Source organism: Crocuta crocuta, unplaced genomic scaffold (assembly GCF_008692635.1).
Source record: "Crocuta crocuta isolate KB4526 unplaced genomic scaffold, BGI_CrCroc_1.0 scaffold130, whole genome shotgun sequence".
Classification (NCBI taxonomy): Eukaryota; Metazoa; Chordata; class Mammalia; order Carnivora; family Hyaenidae; genus Crocuta; species Crocuta crocuta.
The window spans coordinates 10987273-11013238 of NW_027527920.1; the positions used below are offsets into that span (position 1 = coordinate 10987273).

A 25966-nucleotide genomic window follows, 5' to 3' on the forward strand; every position below is an offset into this window, starting at 1 on the left:
AAAAAGGAGAGTAGGGTTGATAACGGATAAAAAAATAAGGATCTAAACCAAACAGGACCAACCATTAACAAAGTTAGTTAATTGCAGATGGTGGGCACATGGATGTTGATGTGGTTTTCTATATTTTTAAGCCTTTTCTCAAGTAAAACTGAACTATACAAACTAGCTACAAAAGTTAAGAATCACTGGCTCTAAGATATTTAAATTGAACAAGGCTAAAGCAGCATCATTTTCCCCACATTTTTATGTGCCTAAATTTAAGGAAAGCAGCAGCTCACTAAAGAAGATCCCTGGCCTCCTTGTACCATCTGAAAGTGACCTCAGTTTACTCCTGTAAATTGCTGGACACTGTCTCCAAACCTTAATTTCTATTTCTGTTTTTGAAAAATTAGACAATTATCTGGCCTTTCTTCAGCTTTCAGGAATTTTACTAGTTCCTTCCATCAATTAAAACAAGAGGTCAACTTTCTAAGAGATCCAAGGGGACTATCTCCAGATCTCCTGTTACAGTTTTTTTAAGTTTATCTGTATTTTTAAAAATTTTATTTTTGTAAAAATTTTTAAAATTTTTTAGTTTTTAAATGTTTTATTTATTTCTGAGAGAGAGAGAGAGAGAGAGAGAGACACCGTGAGCAGGGGAGGGTCAGAGAGAGAGGGAGACACAGAATCGGAAGCAGGCTCCAGGCTTTGAGCTGTCAGCACAGAGCCCGACGCGGGGCTCGAACCCACGAATGTGAGATCATGACCTGAGCCGAAGTTGACGCTTAACCGACTAAGCCACCCAGGCGCCCCTAAAAAATTTTTTTTTAAAGTTTATTTATTTTGAGAGAGGGAGCACAAGCAGGAGAGGGGCAGAGAAAGAGGGAGAGAGAAGAATCCCAAGCAGGCACCACGCTGTCAGCACAGAGTCTGATGTAGGGCTTGATCCCACAAACCATGAGATCATGACCTGAGCCGAAATCAAGAGTTGAGCGCTTAACCAACTGAGCTACCCAGGCACCCCTAGAGGTTTTTCAAATGTTTATTTATTTATTTTGAGAGACAGAGAGAGAGACTGAGCATGCACACTCGTAAGGCAGAGGGAGAGAGAGAAGGAGGTAGAGAATCCCAAACAGACTCTGTGCTGCCAGTGTAGAGTCTGACACTGGGCTTGGATTCACAAACCATGAGATCATGACCTGAGCTGAAATCAAGAGTCGGGCACTTAACCAACTGAGCCACCAGGTGCCCCATCTCCTGTTGGAGTTTTAAGTTAACTTCCTTTTCAGAATGGAGATGCGGGAGCCATCCTGTTACTCATGGTCTTCCCATAAAGACCAGAGAATGAAGAGGAGAACAGAATGCAGTGCGTTCATGTGAAAATCTCTAGTTTTCTTAACTATTTCTTTACCCATCACCCTCCAATAGCCAATTTAAAATCTGAAATGAATGCTAGTTTCTCTGTTGTGTGTCTCCATTTTCCTTATGTCTTGCTGGGTTCTCCACCAACGCCGGCCTCAGCAGTTGGCCTCAATGTTGAGGCTCCTGGGCCTCTCACTGGTATATAATATTCCATACTTTGGTCTTGTGTTAGCCCAGATTTCTTCCCAGTCTGCTTTGGAGGAAGAATTAGGGCTAACAATGTGAGAGATGAACTTATTCTCAGCTGCAGGCCCAAGAAAACTACAAACGTCCACGGCGTACATGAAACAATGCCATCCTAGGAGTTGTCCAATTTTCAGTCACAAACTTCTGCTTCTCCTTTATTTACGATAATCCCCAGGGAAAGCTTGCTTTCTTGGTGTATTTTTATTAGAAAATAACCTCCAAAGATTATGTCTAACTTTGTAAAGAGACAAACATAAATATGTGAATAAAGGTATGATGCTAATTCACTCATACCTCCCTGAAGTCGGAACCATTAGCGTCTGTCATCAGGAGGCAAAAACATCCTTGCAAAAGATGAAGACAAATTCTGCATGTTTTATACCATTTTTAATGCCATTCAGCCTTTCTATTAGTGATTTCATTTTAGCACTAGCGACCTTCACACCATATGCCTCAAAACAGCTCGGGGGAAACAGGACGTTTCTACTTCTACCATGATTCTGGGTCACACTGATGAAGACTATAGACAGATGAAAAGAAACTCAGATGGCAGGCTTCTAACAGTCACATCAACCATCCAACTTTGCAACACATAAGGCTTAAGAGTCTGGTTTCTCTAACAAATACAAGGAAGAATTCACAACCCATCAGCTAACACAAGCAGCCACAAGGGAAGCACATCGATAGCAAAGTGCAATTGCTCTTGCCTGGGCCCAGAAAAAGAAGGGAGTGGGTGCTCCCCTGCTTGCTAAGCTCTGGCCTCCATAGTTAAATCTCCCAAATCCCACATGATGTGGGGTTTCCATGCAGCAAGTGCCCTTCTTCCTATCTAGAATAACCTGATGATTATCATTGGGCCTGATGCCTGACATCGTAATGAAGTGGCCATAAAGCTGGGGTCTCTCAATATGGACACTGGGAATGGCTGCTACATCTTCCCTAATGTTCATGGAGGCAACGGATCTTTTGGCCTTTTCTTGGGCAAAGAGGCCAACGTCCACCCACCCCCTGGAGGCCTTGTCTTCTTTGCTCACCCAAACAAGATGGGACACGAGAGAGGCGAGGTCAGAGACAGGGGGGCGGGTAGTCCCTTGGTAGATGCGGCATCTGGTTCCCAGATATTGGCAGAGGCTATGAAGTTGGCTTGAAGCCAGGAAGGGGACCCTGTGAGGGTTCCATTTTTCTTCCCCCCCTTGGAAAAACTTCTCAAGTGCTGGCCCCTGCCCCTTGTCATGAAGGCAGAACTCCTCTCCCAGGTCTAAGCTGTTGTGTTGCTTACAGTACAACAGGAGACCTTCACCCCATTAAACACCTTAACGGCTGTTGCCTCCTTTTTATCCAGGCTGTGGTGTTGTCAGAGACACAGCTGGAGGTGGACGCCCTGCAGCGACATTCCTCTTATACGGCTCACCAAGAGCAAAGCGGGAAAGCACCAACCTGAGGACTGAGGGTGCAGGGCCTGGACCACAGGCACTAGGTAAATGATCAGCCCTGCACTGAAACAGGCACGGGTACTGGAAGACATACATTTGCTCAAGAAATGGAGCTGGGGAGCGGTGCCTGGGTGGCTCAGTCGGTTGGGCATCCGACTTCGGCTCACATCATGATCTTGCACTTTGCGGACTTGAGCCCTGCGTTGAGCTCTGTGCTGACAGCTTGGAGTCTGGAGAATGTTTTGGATTCTGTGTCCCTCTCTCTGCCCCTCCCCTTCTCATGTTTTGTCTCTGCCTCAAAAATAAACATTAAAAAAAAAAAAAAGAAATTGAGCTGGGGAAAGGGGCAAAACGAGGATCCCTCATTGGAATGAATAAGAAAATTCCAGGACCACTTCCCTTCCAATAAATGAATAAGACAAAAAAAAGTGCGAGAGACAGAAAGCAATACAGCAAATGGGGACCCTGTGGGCGGATTTCAATGAAGTGAGAAGCACATGTGAGCTCAGCCCTAAAGCCTGAGGCTCCTGATGTTCTCGTGAATTCCTTAAGCTGTTTAACATCTGAGGACACTCAAGTCCAGACAAGACAGTGGTCATGTGGCTATTTATGTGGCAGACCTGGGATCTGAATACAAAGATTCTAAACCTAAGCCTAAAACTGCTTCTGCTGCAACTTCTAATTTTCAGATAGAACAAGGTTCTATGTGACTGAGACTATAATGTTACACCAAGAAAAAAAGGCCTTTTGGAAGTCTTGCTGGCTTCATTCTTATTACCTTGAATTTCCTGCTCAATGTGCTCACAGACTGGACACTTGAACTATATTCTGACACAGAAAGTTAGTTTGGCTGGAGAGGCTCGTGCTTTGCGAACTCGGACCGGCCAAGATGTTTTCTTGGCCCACATGCAATACGCTGTTTTCTACTCACCAGGGTTCAGGCTTTTGGGACTCAATGCTAGTAACCCCAGACTGCCTACTCTCAGAGAAGATACACTTTCACACGGACCACACTTAACCTGGGTGAAGAATAAAAGTAATGCTCCCTTTAGGGACCTAACATGCTTAACGTCAGGAGGCAATTTAATTTTAAGGTGGCAGAGTAGTGCTGGAAGGAGCACAGGCCTGGAAGTAGCAAGAACTGGGATTCGGTTCCAGCTCTGTCCTAGTAGTGAGGTGACCTTGACCAAGGGGCCAAACTTCTCTGGATCCTTCCTTTGCCCTGCTAGCTTCATGAGGTAGTGCATGGACAAAATGAAAAATCTCAGTGCTCCACAAACAAAAGGCTTACAGTTTCCTGTGTCCTGTTGGATTTTTTTTTTTTTTTTTAAAGGTTTGGGAAGGAGCGAACAGTGAGGGAATGTGGGACATCATCAATTCTCTCCTGGGGCTGTGTCTGACTCCTGGACAAATTCTCTCAGGGCTGCCCCAGACCTCCCCATGGCAGCAAATACAGAGACAGACATACAGCAAATACATTTCTTGGTTGCCCAGGGTTTGGCCCTTAGGATCCGTAAGGAACCAAAGTTGGTGCAAGCCTGAGGCTACCATGTGGACAGTCCTTGTAGCCATGACTACTGCATCCACCTCCTCTTGTGGCATCTTCCCTATCAGCCTTCTTTCTCAGCTCCATGTGGGCACTCTGGGCTGGAAGGAAGGCCATCAGAGGAAGGGAAGCAGCATTCTCAGTGTGGTCTAAGGTATTCATTCAAGGACTGGATCACAAGAGGCTGGTAGGTCATCTGCAGCGCTGGGGAAGTTTCTCCTTGTCATGGAGTCTGGTGTGGCCCTTTCTGGAGCTTTCCCTGTCCTCCCAGGATGGACTGGGGTCTTCCTAACGGGACCTCCCAACCTCGTTTCAATGGTGGCTTTGCCTGTCCCACCCCCTTGCATGCTATTCCTGCCTCTTTGGTGTAAAAAGAGAGCCTGGCTCTCCTGGATGCTAACTATAGCTTCTTCTTGAGGCTTCTTTCATCTCGATGTGCTGGAGCAGTGTGATGCTGGGCACTTTTTAGCTCCGTCCAGCCCCAGCCTCACAAGAGCCAGCACAGTGCTCTAGGAGATAGTTTCCTGAGGAAAGGATGGTCTGCACCTGAATAAGCTCCTCCCCAGTCTTGGCCCGGCGCACGCCCCTCCTTACCACCAAGACGTGCTCGAGAAGGTCCAGGTAGCCGAGGGTGCACTCTGTCCCGTACCGCAAGGCTCTCGTGCGCACCTCCTCGCTGACGTCAGGGTGGAAGGATGCTTGCTGGGGAAAGAAGGCAATGTGGACATCTTCAACAGGAGGAACCAGCTGGTGAGTGGACCAAGCGGTAAGGGGTGGGGGTGTCCCCTGCCCAGCCCTGCCCCAAAGGGGAGACCTTGATTCTGGAATTCCCTTCGCCTTGCCCTCAGCGACCTCCCTGAGAAAGCTTCCCTGACTCCCTGGATAGAGAAGGTGCCCGGCCTCTGCGTTCTCCTGTTAGCCTCACACCTGTCTCCGTGGCAGGTTCTCGCAGGTTCTTTTTCGGTGCCTTGGTGCCAGACAAGAGCACGTGAATCTGGTCCCTCCTCCCTTCCTTTCTCCCTGCCCCCGTACAGTGAAAGGTAAGAAATTCCACATGCACTAAGAAGCCCAGGAAAGGCTCATGATTAGGGCCTACAGCAGGAGATGCGCTTGCTGTCCCAGGGTCTGAGCCCTCTCTGCTCACAGGTTGATCACACTCAGGTCCTCACTCCATGGCCTGCCCACACTGCACTCCGTGTCTCCCAACCAAGGCCCTCTGGCTCCTGGGAAACTTCAGATAGTAAGCTCCCCACAACCCTCAGAGGTGCCATAAATAACTCATCTCACATTATACACGGCAAGATAAGCACACAAGGATGTACGGTTAATACAGCATCCTGTGCTTTTTTTTCTTGCACTTGTGACCTGTCGGCTTCATTCAGTCCTAATATATCAGATGACACACCCATTCACAGGGTCACCAGCTTAATTACAGTTAACCATGTTTTTGAATAAACAATACAAAAATGTTAATGTTAACTTGAGAAACCCTATTTTTTTATTTGCTATATCTGGCAACCCTACCCAGCCTTTCTTCCTTCTCCAGCCTAACTCTGTAAAGAACTTGGGGCTTATAAGAACACATTAAAAACTGCAAATAAATCACAAACCAGGACACATATGAATCACACATTAGGATAACAAGTCCAAGTGGTGGGGAACAGTGACTAGCCTTTGTGTTTGTTCAACTCAAGCCTTTCCATGTAGGACTGGGGGGAGCTGGTGGGCACTCCCCTGACCTGCTCCCCCAACACACCCCAGAAGGAGTAGGGACAATCGGAGTGGCCAGGACTAATGGGCCATGCCTTTAACCACTGGGTCTCCAAGTGGGAGGATGGAGCCCAGGTCTCGGGGAAGGCACAGGCTGGGACGCTAGCTCTTGTAGGTGGTGTGTCACACCCCCCACTGAGGGTTGTATGGGCAGTGGGGGCAGGGCGTTCTTGTCCACTGCTGGCGGCTCTAACTTGGCAGAAGTCTTTGGGAGAGCAACCAGGCACGAATTAAGGTGTCATACCATCTGACTAATTCTACTGCTGGGAGACGTGCCTAAGGAAATTACGCAAAGCATAGAAAAAACAGGCATGCCCCAAGATGTTCCTGGCAGTACAGGTGATGCACCTGTTTAAAAATGCAGACAACTGAAATATCTGAAAAGAGGGTAAGATTATATTCAATGACAGAGCATTTGCGGTCATTGAAGAGTCAGTCATAAGGACTCCTAGCAACGTAGACCACAACCATACGACATTAGTTGTAATAGCTGATTGTACTGTATATAATGCAGACATATGCACATGTAAGTAAGATAAGAGACAAACACAAGAATTAACTTAGGGTGTAGGCAAGCCCTTGTCACCACCTGAGCAATGAGTGTAATCCTCCTTTGCTGATAAAATGAGCTGGTATGTAACTTGCTGCACTCCCACTTTTGCCCCGGCCACCCTGCTTGGCCCCAAAGGCCCTCTGCCTGGACACAAGGGTTTCTTCTTGATCCGCTGCTTGGCATCCCTGGTGTTCCGCATATTCCTTATTGCACGTCCTTCCTGGCAAACTGCCTCACGTCCTTTCTGCAGTAAGTCTGCTAAATAAGTGCTATCCTAACAGAAGCCTCAGGGCTCGGCACTGACACTTGTCATCCAAGCCTGGCTTTGAGGTATGAAGTTCTGGCTGTTATTTTGTCCTGCAGAGTCAGGGTGGCCTGATCTGGGGGCAGAATGACAAGGAGGCAGAGGCTGCACAAATGGCACCTGTCCTTCCCCTCCTCCCCTGAGAACAGGGCTATGTGTGTTAGAAAGAGACTTGAAAATCGAGCTGCCTTCCATTTCCCCCTTAATCTATTTCCCCTTTTCATTTCATGTCTGTAACACGGAGACAAAGCACTTGTCGCTCATCACCCTCAGCGTCCTTAAGTATTGTGGCTGGGAGGCCGTGGATAGCAGAAACAGACTGGCCATGAAATTAGAGGACTCGGTTTCAGTTCTAGTTCTGAGAGGAAATAGCTGCGTGATCATGGTCATTCCCCTTAATCTCTGCAAGTCTGTTTCACCATCCATCAGCTTGGGGTGATCCCCGGTGCCCTTCCCATCCAGGGTCCAATGACAACATGCATGCCAGCCTTCCCTGCGTGTACACCGTGGCTGCATTCAGACCCTATCTTACTAGAAAAGTACGATTTTCCGACTGAAGCTGTAACCCCTGTGGAAGTTGTCACTTCTGACAGGGCAGATTCCGTGAAGTACATCTTAACTGCAAATACTTATGGCTTCAGGAGAGTCTAAACTCCCTGGCACAGCACACATGGTCGCCCATGAAAGCGGCCCCACCCCTTTCCAGTCTTCACCTCTCCCAACCAACCCCTCCCCCCACCCCCACACTGTCTCCCACGCTTGGTCCTCACGCACCCATTCCTTCAGGCTGGCTGCCTCGCCGTCCTTCTACCCAGTCACCTCTCAGCCACTCTACCTGCTCTGAGGAACCCCTGAGATGCCACCATTGAATCTGGTGCCAGCTTTCCCTGCAAGTGACTTCCCCACAAAGAGTGGTCCTGTCTTCTCGGACCCCAAGCTCCAACAGGTGCCTTTTCAACTTCTGTGACTCATCCCCAACCCACACCATCATGGTGGGGGGTTATCAATCAATCACCGAGCAGAAGCCAGAGCCCCTGGGATGCAGCTGTCCCCACAAGGGGGAAGGTCTGGGGTGGGGTGCTCAAGGTTGGTGGGGGTGGGGCTCTTATGGCTAACTTGTTTAAAAGATAAAAAAAAAAAACAAAACAAAGCTTGTAAGGCTCAGGTTCCACGGGCTCCCTCACCAAGGATGGGCTCAGGGCAGCTACCCCATTTGTCTAGCCAAGGATCCCAAGAGTTTCTGCGAGATGGCTGGCACAGATCGCGAAAAAGGCAGTTCCCCAACATTCTGTTTTGTTTCTCTGACTCACTTCCTCACCCAGATATGGCAGAACCTCTCCTGGCACAGAATGCTGGCCTGGAAAGGGGACAGGGAGAAGTGGGATGTGGTTTTTCCTCAGAGGGCGGGGAGCCTCTTCACCTCTGTCAGAGAAGCCATCCTGCCTACTTGGGAAGAACGCAGAGGGAAAGTGGGACAGTGAGTCAGCAGGCTGGCTCTGTCCCCTCTCAGACCCCAAACTACCCTAGAGGGTCATTTCCCACGGGTCCCTCAGCGCGCCTTTCATCACTGGGTTTCAGGTGCTGAGCTGCTCCCTTCTCCACATGGCCGGCGCCTCCCTTGCTCCAGACTCAACCAAACAGTCGTGACTGAGCATTACCCGGCCACCCCAAACCACACCAAGGCCTTTACCTTACAAGCCGTCAGCATATCTGACACGGCTTTCCGGCTCAGGTTGGCGGTGGCAATCACATCCTCCTGTCTGCACGAGTTCCCAGCGGCCACGGCTTTGGCTGTTGCCATGGTGATGCCTTTCGTCATCCTTATCGATTCTTCAGGTGATGATGTCTTTTCAGGTACCTCTTTTGACTGGAACACCTGGAAGTTAGAAACATGACAGGTGAAAAAAAAAAAAAAAGGAAAGAGAAAAGGAAAGGACAAAAATAATTGATTCCTCTCGGACCAGGATGCCGCTCACGGTCTGAAAACTGAGCCAGCAATAGGAAAAGACCATCAAATGGCAGGAAATTAGAAATTTGATTTGAGTAATATTATTCTTGCTTCCAAGATTCTAGCACGGGTAAGCCTTGCACACCTGTACTCAGCCTTCAAGGGAACAACATGGTGAGGGAGACAGGTCTACGGCATTAAACCATTCGCCTGCGGAAACAGAACCTTGATCTGTGGAAGCTCGCCCGGGGGAAGGTGGTTGTGTGGCTCCCAGTTCCTGTCCCCTCCCTGCCGGGGCTTCGGCAGCTCCCAGAAACTCTGCGGTTCTAATGCTGGTTCCTGGTCAGGACTGGCCTGGATGTTTCCCTGCAGGCTCCCCCCTCTCTCTCTAAGAGGGTGTGGGGCTGGGGGAAATGAAGCATTCAGTTTCTTCTATTCTTAGCTTGTCTTACAAATATAACTGCATAATTGTGTGGAGGCGTTCGTGCCGAGTGCGCCACAGTGACACTGTGAATTATTTAAAACTATACACGTGCACGCGCTTGCGCGCACACACACTCTCTCACACACACACACACATACACACACACATCCCTTTAGAGAAGCTGAAATAAATTAACCATGGTGAGTGAATATCCCACTTTAAAATTCCACCTGTCAGTCAAGCCAGCCATTTCTGCTTTAGGCCCATCTGTCTTGTCTCTCTAACATGAGTGATGGGAGCCAGGGGCTGTATGTTGAATGTGCATCTGTTCCTGCACATGAGGGAGGACCCCCAAACCAGTTGAGGTTGCTATGTCCTCAGCCCTAGGTGACCACCTTCCAGCCAGGCAGTCTTCCCTGAGGCAAAGGGGAGAAGCTGGCCAGCATCCTTGCCAGGTGTTAACCAGCATCAAACATCACCACCTCCCTAAAAATGAGCAGCCGCAATCAAGCTGCCCAGGACCATGCCGGAATGCTAAAGGGGGATGAGTACCATGCGTATGGAGCCCTTTGCACTAACGTGGCCCTTGCACACACTCCTTTGGAAACTTCCCATGTCCGTGGAGACACACAACCTGTGTCACTCCTAAGCCACGTTGGCATACTTCGGTTGACTGTGTGCCACATCCCAGGAAAGCTCCAAATTTCCAATCTCTTTTATTGCCACCATTAGCTCCGCCCACACCTATCAGAACGTAGGCCTGGACTTTTGGTAGGAAACATACAGCTCACAGAGGCAGGTGAGCATCAGGAAGCAGTGCTTAACGACACCACCTGCAATTTTCAGTGTCTTCTTTGTGCGAGAACCGAGTGTGACACCGCCCGAGACTGGCTTCATTAAAAACAGGACAAGAGAACCCAAGGCTCAATCACCAACAAAACCCCACAGGATTGCTGCCTTCTACTGCCGATCCACGGGGGCCTTCAGCCCTCCCCGATGACTCTCTAAAGATGCAGAGTCACTGGCAGCAAAATCAAGTCCCCTGCTCCCGCTCCAAAAGAAACGGAGTCTCTGATCATATCTCCTGTTAGGAAGAAATCTCCGTTTGAAACCACTCGTTTTCAGCCTGGTTCTATTTCTAGGGATTAGGATGAGTCAATCCACAGCTGTGACACGATCAAAAGGCCAGGAGAGAATATCCATATCACAGCAACACCGGGAACCCTCACTCCGCAATGCGGGAACATGGCCAGAAAGAACACGCGGTCAATTTCTCCAAAATCAGAAGGACCGCAAACAGAAGGAGGTTGAATTTTAAAGGCAAGTATCTCAGGTAAAGGCGCTGAGGTTTTTCTAATAGGGAACCTCACACTCTAAATCCGCATGTGTGCAGCCGTGTGAGCTGATGGCCCTGGGAATCAGGAGGTGCTGTGCGTGCCTACACGTTGTACACACCATTTAAGCCCAAGGTGAGAGCGAACAGCCATGCTGAGTTCTCCCTTTGCCAGGAATCTTCTGCAATGCTTTAGTTTCGACTCCAGTTTTTGTGGAACTCAACCTGAACAGCCCTAAGTGATACATTATAATTGATTTCTTAATTACAAATCGAACGTTAACAAACGGTCAGTTATGCATGGGGCCCCAATCCTACAAAGCTGCAGCGGGCAGGTGAGGGGGACTCCCGAGCTCAGGTGCTCCAGGTAAAAACCTCTTCCGCTCTGCATCACAGAGAAGTCTGTTTGAGGCTCAACTCTTGCACATGGTTCCCCGAGGGAGGTGCCTGTTGGCTCCTTACCGTGAGCTCCTGTTTCATGTACTCGATCGTGGCCTCGAGCGCCCGTGTGCCCCGGGTGGCCTCATCCTCCACGGCCTTCACAGTCTTGAGGAGGGAGGTGACATTGGTCACCATCACCTGCATAGGAAGGAGAGGCCGAGAGAAAATGAGGAGAACAATGAGGTCCACCCCCTGCTTTTACTTCTGGATCTGATGCCACGAGATAAAATGCTGCTGAGTGAGGAAGGGGCTCAGATGCATATGTTCCCATTATTCCTGTGTATGCATCTCTCACCATGCACTCCCCCTCCACACCTGCCCCGGCATGGGGCCCTGCTCTACCTTGGCGGCACCCTTGAGCTGGTACATGGAGGGGTCATCAGCAGGCTTGCTGGCGGCTCCCTTGGTGGCACCAATCAGATCTGAAAGGGCCTTGGCCACATCTTTGATGGCATTGATCAACACCACCTGAAAGAAAGCAGATGTCCAGGTGAGCAGCCCTGGTGGTCACCTGCTGGCAAGACCAAGTGCGCACAGCCCGAGGGCCAGGTGTGGGCATCCGGGAGGCAGGTCTCTATCTCGGCAGCACTACAGCCTGCAGCAAGGAGCCACCCCTGAAGATGCTGATGCAGGAGTCTCCCCCCAAGGGAGGCTGACGCGGAGCCGGAAGGCAGACCCCATGCACACTCAGCATGTTCCTACACCTCTTGGCTGGCCGTTGTGATGCCAAGCTGCCTAGGAAAGGATGCGAGCAGCTAGGCAGACACCTGAGAGGCAACATGACTCACCTGCACCCTGAGCCCGTAACCCAAAACACGGAGAACAAGATGTGAGCCTCACACCCCGGCCTGCAAGGCCTCCGAGGCATCCTGCCTGCATCTCCCGCTTTGGTTCGCAGGATTCTGTGACTCACTCAACATACGGGCATACGGGTCTTTCTTCCCCAGTGCAAATCCCAGTCGTTCCTACTTCAGGGCCTCTGCTCTTGCTCTTCTCATTACTGATGTCTCAGCTCACATGTCAGGTCCTTAGAGAACTTTCCTGACCACCCCCACCTCTGACCCCTATCTGAAATTCCATCAGCGTGTCCTTATATATAGGGTGTATCAGTACATGGAATTGCCTTCTCCCCCCACTTGGATGTGAGCTCCAGGTGGGCCAGCCTGGACTTCTGTCTGTTGTGTTTTGCACTCAGAACAGGGCCCGGCGTGTAGTAGGCACTCAGCCGAATGACTGAACGGACAGGTGCACACCCTCACTACACAGGACACCATGTGGTATCTTCACTCTCGTGATGGAACAGAGATCACAGGCCACCCCTACAGTGGGTGTGTGTTGGACCTGGGATCCGAAGCACCAGCCATACTTGAGGAAGACATGACATCCCATGCGTAATGTCTAAGTCTTTGCGGCAACTGCACCTGTAACAGCAACATCTTCCCTTTGCGGAGGGCGGGGCTTGAGGTGCTGAGCATGTGTGCCCCCACCACCTCACTTAATCTCACCACTGCTGTATCATGTGAGGGCCACGGGGCTCCTGTCCACACTCGCAGGGCCTGGGAGTGGCAGGGCTGGGATTCAGACTCTACTCAGCGTGATCTCAAGAGTCGTGGTCTTACGCTTCGCAGTGGATTATGCTCTAGGGCTCTGGCTCCTCATATACAAATGGCATTAGTGGTGCCAGACGCATCTCACTGCACTGCTGTGAGGGTGACCACATAACATATGTGAGGACACAGCAGAAACCCTAGTGGCCTTGTTGCTCCTGGCTGATGGGTGCGGACCTCACTCATACTGATTTGGGCAATCACAGTAGGGAGGGGCAGCCAGGAGAGAACAAGGGACAGCAAGCAAAGGCTGCTATCAGCACCCAGCACGCACTGTCCCATCCCTGGTCACTGAGCCTCTGACGGGCGACTAGGCACATTTCTGTGAAAGGCTATTTTCCACGAGAGGCCTTGTTAGCGGTTGGGGCTCTGAGATATCTCCTAGACCATTTGAGAGTCAAGACTAAACAATTTGATACATGTTCTCATGTTTGAAGACTTAAATCCTCCCCAGTCTGTTCACTCTTCCCAAGGCTAAGCCAGGCTTGTAGAGTGTGAATTCCAACCCTACTGAGCAATTTTAGGCTTTCTTTCCTCCAACGGGGGTAAGAGCAATACCACAGGCAGGCATTCCTGGGAATGCTTCAAATTCCAGGGGGCAGCCGATCCGAGCTCAGATGTTATCAGAGAGAGACCCAGCAGGAGGAGTAAAATGGCCCCACGTGGAAGGTTTCCTCACGGAGCTCTGCTCCACTGGAGGATGTTGGGCAGGGAAGGGTCGCAGCCACATGCGAGCAAGCTGGCAGCCTTGTATGAAGCACAACAGTGGCTGTCGTCAACAGGGGCACTGGATAATAGGAGGCTTCCAATCCAGTTTTGTCCACATGGGCCAAATAGATGAGCTGAGTGTGGCTTAAACAGTGAAAACTGAGGTGTTTGCCATCTATTGGTGCCGTGACAGAGAGAGCAGAGGGGCCCAAGCCTGCCTTGGGAATGGGTAGAGTCCGTCACTGGTGGCCCTAGTGGGCTCTTAGCTCCATAACAGCTAAAGAGACATTTGCTGAGTATCCACTGTGTGCCGGAGCTGTATTGGGTGTCCAAAGCTAATAAACTGTGGGTGCTGTCCCTGAGGAGCTGGTGGCCAGGCTGAGGATGAAGGAGCAGGCAGACGTTGCTAAATGCAAACAGTTGCAGGAGCACAGAGCCCTTCTCTACTCAGAGCTCGTCTCTCCCCTCGCCTTCAGAGTCAGACTTCTCAAGTGGCGTCCATACAAGCTGGCTTCCTTTCCTTCCCTCATCGGGCCACTCCACACGAAGAGTCCTTGTTGAGGTGGCCACTGCCCTCCACTGCACGAGGACCAGTGGCAGGCTTTCAGGCCTTCATATTCTTTTTTTTTTTTTAATTTTATTTCCTTTTTTTTTTTTAATAGTTTATTGTCAAATTAGTTTCCACATAACACTCAGTGCTCATCCCCACAAGTGTCCTCCTCCATGCCCATCCCCCCTCCCCCCCACATCCATCAGTCCTCAGTTTTTGTCAGCATTCAAGAGTCTCTCATGGTTTGCCTCTCTCCCTTTCCCCCACCATTTCCGCCCTTCTTCTCCCCCTTGTTCCTCCGTCAAGTTCCTCCTAATCCTCCTATACGTGCAAACATATGATATTTGTCCTTCTCTGCCTGACTTATTTCGCTCAGCATAACACCCTCAAGGTCCATCCATGTTGCTACACATGGCCAGATTTCATTGTTTCTCATTGCCATGTAGTATTCCATGGTATAGATAAACCACATCTTCTTGATCCATTCATCTGTTGATGGACACTTAGGCTCTTTCCATGTTTTAGCTATTGTGGAGAGTGCTGCTATGAACATTGGGGTACATGTGCTCCTATGCATCAGCATTTCTGTATCCCTTGGGTAAATTCCTAGCAGTGCTATTGCTGGGTCATAGGGGAGTTCTATTGTTAGTTTCCTGAGGAACCTCCACACCGTTTTCCAGAGGGGCTGTACCAGTTTACATTCCCACCAACAGTGTAGGAGGGTGCCCGTTTCTCCACATCCTCGCCAGCATCTAGAGTTCTCTGATTTGCTCATTTTAGACACTCTGACTGGTGTGAGGTGGTATCTCAGTGTGGTTTTGATTTGTATTTCTCTGATGAGGAGGGATACTGAACATCGTTTCATGTGTCTGTTCAGGCCTTCATATTCTTGACAACTCAGCTGTGTCTCCGGTGGGATGACACGCGCCGGCTCTTAACATCAGGACCCCCTGGCTTTCCTCCTATCAGCTGCTGCTGCTCCTCAATCTCCCCAGGCATCCTGTTCTCCTTACTGTGGTCTTAAATGGTGGCTTCCTCAGCTCTGCCTTGAATGCCCCTATTTCTCTCACCTTGTGTTCTTCCTCTCCTGTGGCTGCAGCCACTGTGTGTATGGCCACAACCCCTGAATCCACATGCCCTTCCCTGTGCAGGCTTGCGCCCCTCTTTAGTTCTACCGCCATGCATGTCTAGCACTGCCCCATGCTGAACTCACCTTTGTCTCTCCACCCATGCTGGCTGTCCCTTCAGGGAGCCACCATCCACTCAACTCATCTCGCCTGCAAAGCATGGTCCTCTCAGCCTTTCCCTCTCCCTTATACCTAAGGGCTCACTGTGCTCAGTCACTCATCAGTCATCTGTACCCCCGTGGCCGCCATCACAGTCTATGCCATTGTCCTGCCTGGATAAACGCCTAGCAGGCCCCAAACCACGGACATACCCACACACCTACTGTTTACTCAAGAAGTTCCTACTTTGCCCTTGGCCTCTTCTGAGGTTTGCTGCAGTGTTTACACAAACATGAGGGTAACTGACCCACCCCCCACAGGCCACCCATACCTGCGTCTCGGGGTCATCAGAGCCCAGGCTGGCGGCCCCCAGCTTGACCACCTCGGCGAGCTGGGTGATGGTGGCTGCTGATGACTGGGCTGCCTGGGCCAGCTTGTCTGGCGTGGATGCAGCCCCTGACACCAGCAGTTTCGTGTCTTCCACCAAGGCCTTGGCTGTCTTCAGAATGTTCTCCCTGAGAAAGTGGGGAGGGCAGAGGAGAGGGGGGCAGACAAAGGGCAAAGTTTGGTTACTAGCAGTTAGGAAGCAAAGAAACCCTTCATACGGGGCTTTTTCCTAAAGGGCTTGGAAAAAGAGAGGTGATGTGTTTCCCTCCCCCATCAGGGGTACTCATTTTCTCTGTAGGAAAATTGGGAGAGGAGTATCCACACCGTTGATAAATAGTAAACTTCAATGAAAGATTCGGGATCACCAGTTCGGCCCCCAACCCTGTAGCTCACTGAGAGGTGAGCTGGGTCCTGGAATGGGTGACAGCACTGGCAACCTCCTCCCTAGCCCAGCCGAGACTGAAGAGAGAAGAAGGGTGCCAGACATGTGGCAAGGATATGGGGGCGGGGAGGGCTGTCTAGCAGCAAATGGGGACCCCAGCACCAGCCTCCAGGAGCAGGGCTTGAGGGGCCAGTCTGGGAGAGAGAGCAGGCTCAGAGCCCTGCTCCCCATTTACGTAAGAGCTAAATGTGCCTGTCCTGGCCACTCCCGATGGGGCTGGGAGCCAATGAGAGGCACATCTTTCTAGCTTGGCAAATAGAAGATCAAAAAGCTGTCCTCTGCTGGAGCAGGCTGGAGTCAGCCTATGAAAGGCACAAAGCTGGAGCGTGACTCCATGTTTACAGTTGGCAACAAGGACTTGTTTTGACGAGTGGTTCACTTTCTCTCCCTTGAGCATCTTACTGAAATCCAAACGGATCACCACATTTCTGGTTCCTGAGCAGAGTCTCTAATGTCCACCAGGCCAGCGTGAACCTTTCCAATCCAGAAAGCCCCCAGGACACCCTTCCCACTCCCATACCTGTGGTCTGCAAAGGTCTCATTGTTCTCTGCATTCAGGGTCCCCGCAGTCGCAAACATGATGGTGGTGTCCAGGTCGGCGATAATCCCAGACACGGCAGTGGCAGCTGTGATACATGCCTGGGTCCCCTTGTTCCCAGCCTGGAGAGCTGACAGCACCAAGGACACCTGAAGGCAGAGAGGGAATGTCAGGGGAAATGGGGAAATGGAAAAGATGTAACCCAAAGATTTTCAGGCTCAAATATCACTGGAAAAAACACACTCAAAAAAAAAAAAAAAAGAAAAAAAAAGGAGGAAATTCTTTCAAACTCATTTTATAAAGCCCAAATTACCCTGATACCAAAACCAGGCAAGGATGCCACAAGAAAATTGCAGGCCAGATGCCTGATGAACACAGATGCAAAAATTCTCAACAAAATACAGTGAACTGCATTTATTACATTAAAAGGATCATATACCATGATCAAGTAGGATTTGCTCCAGGGAGGCAAGGATGATTCAACATCCACAAATCAGTCCATGTGATTTGTTTTATCTAACAAAGGATAAAAACCTTTTGATCAACTCAGTAGATACAGAAAAAGCATCTGACAAGACTCAATACCCCTTGATAATAAAAACTCCCAATGAAGTGGGTAGAGAGGGTATGTACCTGAACATACTAAAGCCTACATGATAAACCCAAAGCTAACATCATACTCAATGGTGAAAAGCTCAAAGCTTTTCTTCTAAGATTAGGAACAAGATGAAGATCCCCAATGCTTGCCACTTTTATTCGACAGAGTAGTGGAAGCCCTAGCCGAAGCAATCAGGCAATTAAGAGAAATAAAAGGCATCTAAATTGGAAGGGAAGGAGTCAAACAGTCACTATGTGTAGATGACATATTGTATACAGAAAACCCTAAAGACTCCATCAAAAACTGTCAGAAGTAATCAATGAGTTCAGTAAAGTTGCAGGATACAAAACAACACGGAATTATCTGTTATGGTTCTATAAGTTAATACTGAACTATCAGACAGAAGTTAAGAGAACAATCCCATTTATACAACTGCATCAAAAATACAAGACCTAGGAATACATGTAGTCAAAGACGGGAGAGACCTGTGTATAGAAAAACTATAAGACATTAAAGAAAGAAGTTGAAGGAGACACAACTAAATGCAAAGGTATTCCATGTTCACAGATTGGAAGAATCAACGTTAAAATGTCCATAGTACCCAATGCTATCTAAAGATTCAACACAATCCCTACTAAAATTCCAATGGCATTTTTCACAGAAATACAACAAACAATATTAAAATTTCTACAGAACCACAAAAGACCCTGAACAGACAAAGCAATCTTGAGAAAGAAGAACAAGGTTGGAGGTATCACACTCCCTGATTTAAAACTCTATTACAAAGCAACAGCAGTCAAAACATTATGGTACTGGCAAAAAAACAGACACATGGATCAATGGAACAAAGAGAGAGCCGAAGAATAAGCCGAAGCATATACAGTCAATTAATTTATAACAAAAGAGCCAGGAACATACAATGGAGAAAGAACAGTCTCTTGAACAAAGGAAGCTGGGAAAAGTGGACAGCTACATGCGAAAAAACGAAACAGGACCACTGTCTTACAGCATACACAAAAATTGAAAGGGATTAAAGACTTGAATGTAAGAAGTGAAACCATGAAACTCCTAAAAGAAAACCAAGGCAGTAAGCTTCTTGGCATAGGTCCTGGTGATGATCTTTAGAATCTGACATCAAAAATGAAACAACGAAAGCAAAAATGAACGAGACTGCAGAAAACTAAAGAGCTTTCGCACAGCAAAGGAAACCATCAGCAAAATGAAAAGCAACCCACTGAATAAAGGATTTGCAAATCATGTATGTGACAAAGGTTTAATATCTAAAATATATTAAGAATACATATAACTCAATAGCAAAAGAACAATCTAATAATAAAAGTAAGCCAAAGATCTAAATGACATTTTCCCAAAGACGACGGATGGACCACCAGTGCATGAAAAGATGCTCAAAGTCATTATATGACAGGAAAATCAAAACCTCTATGAGATACCATGTCATACCTTCTGGACTGGCTATTATCAAAAAGACAAGAAATAACAAGTGTCGGTGAGGATATGGAGAAAAGGGAGCCCTCCTGCAATACTGGTGGGAATGTAAATTGGCACAGCCACTGGGGAAAAGAGGAGGGAGGTTCCTCAAAATATTATAAAAAGAACTATCATATAATCCAGCAATTTCACTTCTGGGTATGTATCTGAAGAAAACAAAAATTCTAACTCAAAAAGATATGTACCTCTGTGTTCACTGCAGAATTATTTACAGTAGCCAAGCTATGGAAACAACCTAAATATCCAATGAGGGATGAATGAATAAAGAAAATATGGTATGTATTATCCAGTGGGATATTATTCAGCCAGAAAAAGAATGAAATCTTGCCATTTGTGACAACACAGATAGACCTCCAGGGTCTAAGTGAAATAAGTCTGAGAAAGAAATCCCACATGACCTCTCTTCTATGTGGAACCTAAAATAGAATAAAGAAAGCCAAAAGGCGCCTGGGTGGCTCAGTCGGTTAAGTCTGACTTCAGCTCAGGTCATGATTTCGTGGTCTAGTCTGTGGGTTCGAGTCTTGCGTCGGGCTGTGCTGACAAATCAGAGCCTGGAGCCTGCTTCAGATTCTGTCTGTCTGTCTGTCTTTCTCTCTGTCCCTTCCCCACTCACACTGTCTCTCAAAAATAAATAAACATTAAAAAAAATTTTTTTTAAAAAGCCACGCTCACAGAGACAGAGAGCAGACTAGTAGTTGGCAGAGGCAGGGGATGGGAGTTAGGAGAAATGGGTAAACTTTTTTTTTGTTTGTTTGCATGCATTGAATAAAAATTAACACAAAACAAAACAAAACCCAACCAACCAACCTCATGGAAAAAGGCATCATATTCCTGGTGGGCGTGAAGGTGCATCTTGAACAAAGGTGGTTAAAAGGCATAAGCTTCCACGTACAAAGTAAGTACTAGGGGTGTAGTGTTCATCGGTATTACACAGCGGGGTTAAGAGGATACCTTAAAAGATCTCATCACCAGGAAAAAATATATGTATCTCGTATATATGCGAGACGGTGGATTGTAACTTCTCATGGTCATCATTTTATACTACATGAGACAAATAAATCATCATCCTGTACACCCTAAACTAGTGCTTTTGTCAATTACATCTCAAAACCAGGGGGAGAAAAGTACAAAACCAAAACACTGAAATTTCTCTCTAGGACTCAATGCAGCTGATGGGTTAACAACACAGTTTCGGTGCCAACATCACAGGCTGAATTCCAGCATTATCATTTGCTGGCTCAACAACTTTGGGCAAGCTCTTTGATCTTAGTTTCCTCATCTGTAAAATGCGGATATTATTTCTTGCCTATCAGGCTTGTTGGGAGAAATAAGGGAGGGGATGTACATAAACTATCTAGCACACATAACAGATGATCAGCAGAGAGCAGATGATTTTAATAGGACTACATTTCTGAAACCACAGAGGGGTTTAGGCTCCAGTGAAAGGTGTGGTCATTTCTTCTCTGCTCTGATAAGGTTTTCCATAGAACAGCCTTCTGCTAATATTCAATAGTCCTTCTTCTGGCTGCCTATCGAATGGAAATTCCTCATGGTGGACCCACTGTGCCTAGAGCCCGGAGCAGACCTGCGTATGTCACCTCTCCACGCCAACATTCCTGTGAGCTATCACCTGTCACTAAATAATAATTCCACTGACCTGAGAGTCCAGCGAGTCGGCTGTGTTCCCTCCAGTGACTTCCACGTCAGAAACCCTTTGCTGCCACCTGCCACCCATCACCCCCTCCAGAAAACCATCACTGCTCCTAGACGCTTTCCTACAACACAAAGCTAATCCCGCCACACCCTTGGGTACAATTCTCCCCTGCTGTCAACGGGAGCTGAGTTCCTCCCACAACCAGGCCAGTTCAACTTCTGTGGCTTCCCGCCACATTCCTGCCCCACAGGCCAGCTCCTCACTTCCCCTCACTTCTCCCGCAGTGGGTCTGTCCCCCGCCTGCAATGCTCCCTTCTCCCCGTTCTCCAGCCAGTAACTTGCTCATCCTACAGAAGCCAGCTCAAGGTCCCCGCTGTCCTTGTCCAGAGACACCACCAGCATGCTGTCCCTGGCCTCGGGGCAGCCCATTCGGCGCAGGTTAAAACAGCATGCGTCCAGCCAGTGACTGGAGGCTCTGAGTCGAGAGGCAGTCTGGAGTTGTCGTATTAATCTGTGTGTGCTCACGTGTACCATCCTTGACTATGGCCGGATCATAGAAGAGCCTGAAAAATTTCATGAATGCATTTTCTAAAAATACAGGGTCCGGAAGAGAGGAGTTACAGCAATGCTGAGAGGCACAGAGTTCGTACGCTTCCTTCCTTCTGTGCTGCTCACATCTCAGCAGAGGTGGTGGACACGGCCCCGCGTGGGCCAGACGGCTCACTTCCTGAGCACCTGCCGCGTCCCAAGACCAGCCCACAGGAACAGCTTCTCTTCCTCATTCGCCTGATTCTCCTTCCTGAAGTTAAATGCCACTATTTCCCACCAGCAACAGAGCTGGCCTGAGAATCAACTTATCTAGTTTCTGGAAAGAACTCTTGTTGGAGGACAGGTGACAAGGGCCAAGACGAGCCATCACGAGAATGGGAGGGATGTTCTCAGCCAGAATGAAAGAAAGTCCAGAAACAGTGTCCCACCTGTTACAAAAGCTGTGCAAGTGAGTAGTTTATTGAGCAGCAACTAGTTCCTAGGGGACGAGGGCATGAAGGTGAGCAAGTGAAGGCTCTTGCGGCTGGTGGAAGTTACAGACACAACCAAGACATGTAAGAGACAGCAGGAGGAGNGGTGTCCACCTGTTACAAAAGGTGTGCGAGTAGTTTATTGAGCAGCAACTAGTTCCTAGGGGACGAGGGCATGAAGGTGAGCAAGTGAAGGCTCTTGCGGCTGGTGGAAGTTACAGACACAACCAAGACATGTAAGAGACAGCAGGAGGAGATGGGAGGCCAGGGACATGTAGTGAGAGAGCACCGAAAAGGCTCTCTTAGCTTGAACAGCCGATTCTCTGCCTCTGAGCCTCCTCCGGGCAGGAGGAGTCAGGGACCTTCTGCTGGGAGAAACAGTAAGAGCGAGAACAGCTCAAGGAGATCATGTTGCCTGAACCCCGGTCTCCCCGCCTTCATGTGCTGGTTCCAAGGTCTTCAATGAGGGAACTTGGCCAGGGTAACTTCAACAACAAGGAAGGCCTTTGAAAGGAGGGAGAATGCCTTCCTCCAGCGGAGAGATTTATTTCCTCATCCTGTGGAGTCCGAGGAAGCCCGGGCAGCCCTGTGGGCTGCAGGAGACCGCCAGGCGTTGCTCGGCCTCGGCTCGCAGCCCTGTACAGAGCGGCGTCTGTGGTGGCACCTGCCCGGTGAGGGGTCCCCCGCCCGGCTCTCAAGTCCTGTGGCCAGGCTTCTAAACAGTGCAGAGCTCTGTGTCCTGGGGACCCAAGAGAAGGAGAGGGAGAAGCCAGCAAAGCACAGATGCTTCGGCCTGCAGAACAGCTGTCCTCTGTCCTGAAAAAGGACTCTGAGAAATGAGCAAAGCAGGAGAAGAGTGTACTTTGGGGGGATAAAGGAGCCGCGGAACAAAGGGATGCCGAGAACAGGCTTCGCTGAGCAGGGTAAGCTGCGTGGGACGAGAGTGTCGGAAGACGGTTTACAGAGAACAGCAAGTGTCTGTGACACGTCGGACTGTGTGTCAGGCGTGGTGCCAAGCACTGTCACACATATCACCGCATTTCATTTTCACAACCCCACGGGCCAGGAATTGTATTTCTCTGTGCTCATTCTGCAGGTGAGGGTACTGGGCTCGGAAAGGTGAGAGAACTTAGCTGAGGCCCTGGAGCCCCACTTGCTACACCACGGGATTCTCTCCACAAAGAGCTGCTGCTGGAGTCTGAAAAGATCGAGCAGGTTCCTGCTCTTTCAACGAACGTGCCCTGCGACTTTGCGCACAGGCTCAACCCTTCCCCACTTCAGTCTCTTCTGGAAGGAAAGAGGTAACCTGAAGAGAGCTTCGGGCCCTTCTTACTCAGTCCCCAGCACCTGGGAGACTCCCGGAGCAGGAAGCCCAAGTGCCAAGTGTCAAAAGGGGTTGCCCGGAGGGGCTCCTGGTGCTCATGTGACTGGGAGATGGTCTGTCCAGTCTCTCAGCAAGAAAACCCATCAAGGAGGTGCACCACTGGGGCCCTGACTTTCGTGGGACAGTACGTCCTAGGTTCCCACTTTCTCAGGGCTATGGATTACCCCAGCCCTCTAATGTGCCCCGTCCCTGGGGAATCCCTGCGTGAGAGGGAAGCCCAGACCTGACTGGACCATTTTTGGCATAGCCTCCCGCTTATGTCCCTGGTCTCAGTGGGCCATCGAGGGCCTGTGCGGGTGACCGTGGCCGCGTCTGGCCTGAAGGCTGCTCCTTACCTTCTCTGTGACCGCACGGGCACATTCAATGAGCTCCCTCTTGGTGTAGCTGTCTGTGGGGCACACCTGGAGGGCCCCCGCCTTCTGCACCAGGAAGATACAGCCGTGGCCCAGGTCCTGCACCCGCGTGCGAATCTGGAAGCCGATCTGTGGAGGCAAGCCCGGGGTGGGGAAGGAGAGGCATGATGGAGTCTGCCATCGGAAGTCTCCCCTAGGTGGAAAATTTCTCCTATGTCCTATGGGAGCCTGGCTAGGAAAATTCCACTGCTGTTAGGAGTCTGTGCTTGGTGGAGTATGGAATTTCGTTGATTCTGCTTCCCTTTTTAGAGACGATAAAATGCCCACGGTCCCCAAGAAGCAAGCCTGCATCTCATCAGACTAGCCTAATGCCTTTCTGATATGTGTTACCTTTTCCAGTGAACTGCTAACTTGCATCCAAGCCACTTGATAGGAATGCTAATTAGATGAACTCCATGGGGGTAATTATTAGTCATTCATGCATTTATTGAGCCCCTTCTGTGTGTCAGGGCCTCTTCTAAGCAGGTAGGGCATTTACTTCGATTTATTCCGCACAATAGCCCTAAAGAGTAATTAGAAGTTCAAAATACATAGCTTTAGTAAGAAGCATACGGCTGTCAGATTCTTGCAAAATGGGGATGTTTACAACCAGAATGCCCCCTTCCTCAGCTGTATCCACACTGGGTCCAGGTTTCCTATCAGGCCAGGTGGAGGTTTCCTTAAAAAGGTACATTCTTAGAGCTAAAGGCTCAGTAGCCTTTAACGGCCCCTGGGTTGTGTGATTATAAAAGGTACTTTGCCTCAAAGAACCCAAGTGAGCTTCCACTATGGATAAACTGCGAGCTGTCTGTTTAAATGGTAATAAATTCCATTGCCCAAAGCGTGCATTCCTCTGGCTATTTCACATCAATTTTCATTTGGGTCTGAACAATACAGCTGCCATAAATAATCTGCCCTCCAGCCCAGGTAAGCAACTAAAAACAAAACAAAAAACCAGTAAGCTCTAGTTAATAAGTGTTATTTCCTAGACTCCATCATAGCAAGAAGCTGTGGCTTTCCTTCCAGCAGCCACCAGGAAGACCTCAGGTGTCCTGAGTAAAAGCTGGGAGATCTGGACCACCTGGGTGCTATCTTCCAGAATTTCCTAGGAGAGTTCAAGGAAGGGGTTGCTTTGGGCAGCCAAGGGGGCTGAAAATGTTAACTCTGATTATCATTGAAACACATACTGCTTTTTTGGAAATAGGTAATTCCCTTAACTCATTAAGGCCCAAAGGGTGGTTAAATCCATTTAAGAGAAAACTGTCCTGATCCAGAAAGTGGAGCTTTGGCTTTTTTGGAGCTACTGCTAAAACTTCACGATCAGGCAGGCTGGGCTACTTGGGGACCATTTCCAGTCTGATCCAGCCCACCCAGCAGAAACGCCACTGAAATGTAGCTGTTTGCTGTTGGCTTAAACAAGAGGCCGAGCTGAAGTAGGAGGCTGGATGCCCACAAAAGCTCAAAACTCAGCCTGGCTCTCAAGGCTTTTTCAGATCCACGTGCTTTAACCAGAAACACGTGAGGCTCAGCACTAACTCACAGGCGAGAGCTCTGTGTCAAGGATGACCACAGATCTCTAAATGATGGGTGCTGCTGGGAAAGCACAAATGGGGAAGAAACATAGAATTTCAAAATAAAAACGACTTCACTAGTTTAACCCCCCTCAATGACAGATGAAGAGGCTCTGCAGGCTCAGAGAAGTGACCAGCGCCACCCTCTGCCCCCTCCCCGCAAACCTCTCATGCAAACTCTACATGTAAAATTGCGATCATCTGTTATTAAGTATACCCTTCCTTTAGGAGTCAAAATGTCTATCTTCGACTCAAAAAGTCAACAATAAGGCTAAATGAGCCAAAGTTTAAATGTCAGATTCTGAAGGCCAGATACAGCCTCGGCCACCAGCTTATTTCTGTAGTTTTATTTGGCCGCAGCGTTGAGAAAATCCTGTTTTGTGTGTGAAGCAAACAGGAGAGAGATTCCCTGCAGTCCCTGAACCACAGCAGGCAGAGACTTGCCTCAGCCTGACATCTGCACAAAACCACCCAGCAGCCCACGGTAACATGCTGGTGGCCCCCAGTGGGTTGCCATTTGGCTCAGAGTATGTTCAAAAATAAACACAGCTTTTCCTAATAGTTTTAAAAACAGCTCAATTATGTTTAAAAACTGAGCCTTGAGTCAAACATGCGGGACTTCCAAAGCGCCTCCCTGGGTCAGAGCTCTCAAGAGTGAGGCGGGAGGCCTCGGTGCTAAGAAGGGCCAGGCTCAGAAGGAACCTTCTCTGGGCTCTGCTCCTCCTTGGAACTGCGCCTGAGCTTCCTGTCTCTGCACAGTGGTGGGCACTGGGGCAAGCAGAGGCCTCTTAAGTCACTCCCCAGTAGCCCTGGAGCTGTGAGGGAGAAGGGACCCTTGTCTGCAATGTCCTTACTATCTCGAGCCGAAACCTGTGGGCAGATAGAACACTCTCATGCTCCCTCTGTGCCCCCGCAAGAGGCCATGCTATGAAAAGCACCCCAACGTCCCGAAGCTCAGCCCCTCCCTTGGAGGTGACATCATGCACGCCGCAAAGGATCCTGTACAGCAACTGTGGAGCTGGGGCAGCGGTCATTAGGGATG

At 49.1% G+C, this 25966-nt stretch overlaps 1 protein-coding gene across 1 annotated transcript in view; it reads right to left on the bottom strand.

Annotated features, from left to right (window-relative positions):
- Positions 1 to 25966, bottom strand: part of TLN2 (talin 2) — a 425012-nt gene that overhangs the window by 27251 nt on the left and 371795 nt on the right. Inside the window, exons 45-51 of the mRNA XM_077745320.1 lie at positions 23297 to 23443; positions 16780 to 16946; positions 15762 to 15945; positions 11682 to 11807; positions 11361 to 11477; positions 8884 to 9069; positions 5161 to 5268 (exon numbers count right to left, since the gene is read on the bottom strand). Of these exons, the coding sequence (XP_077601446.1) occupies positions 5161 to 5268; positions 8884 to 9069; positions 11361 to 11477; positions 11682 to 11807; positions 15762 to 15945; positions 16780 to 16946; positions 23297 to 23443 (1035 nt within the window). The remainder of the gene's footprint in view (positions 1 to 5160; positions 5269 to 8883; positions 9070 to 11360; positions 11478 to 11681; positions 11808 to 15761; positions 15946 to 16779; positions 16947 to 23296; positions 23444 to 25966) is intronic.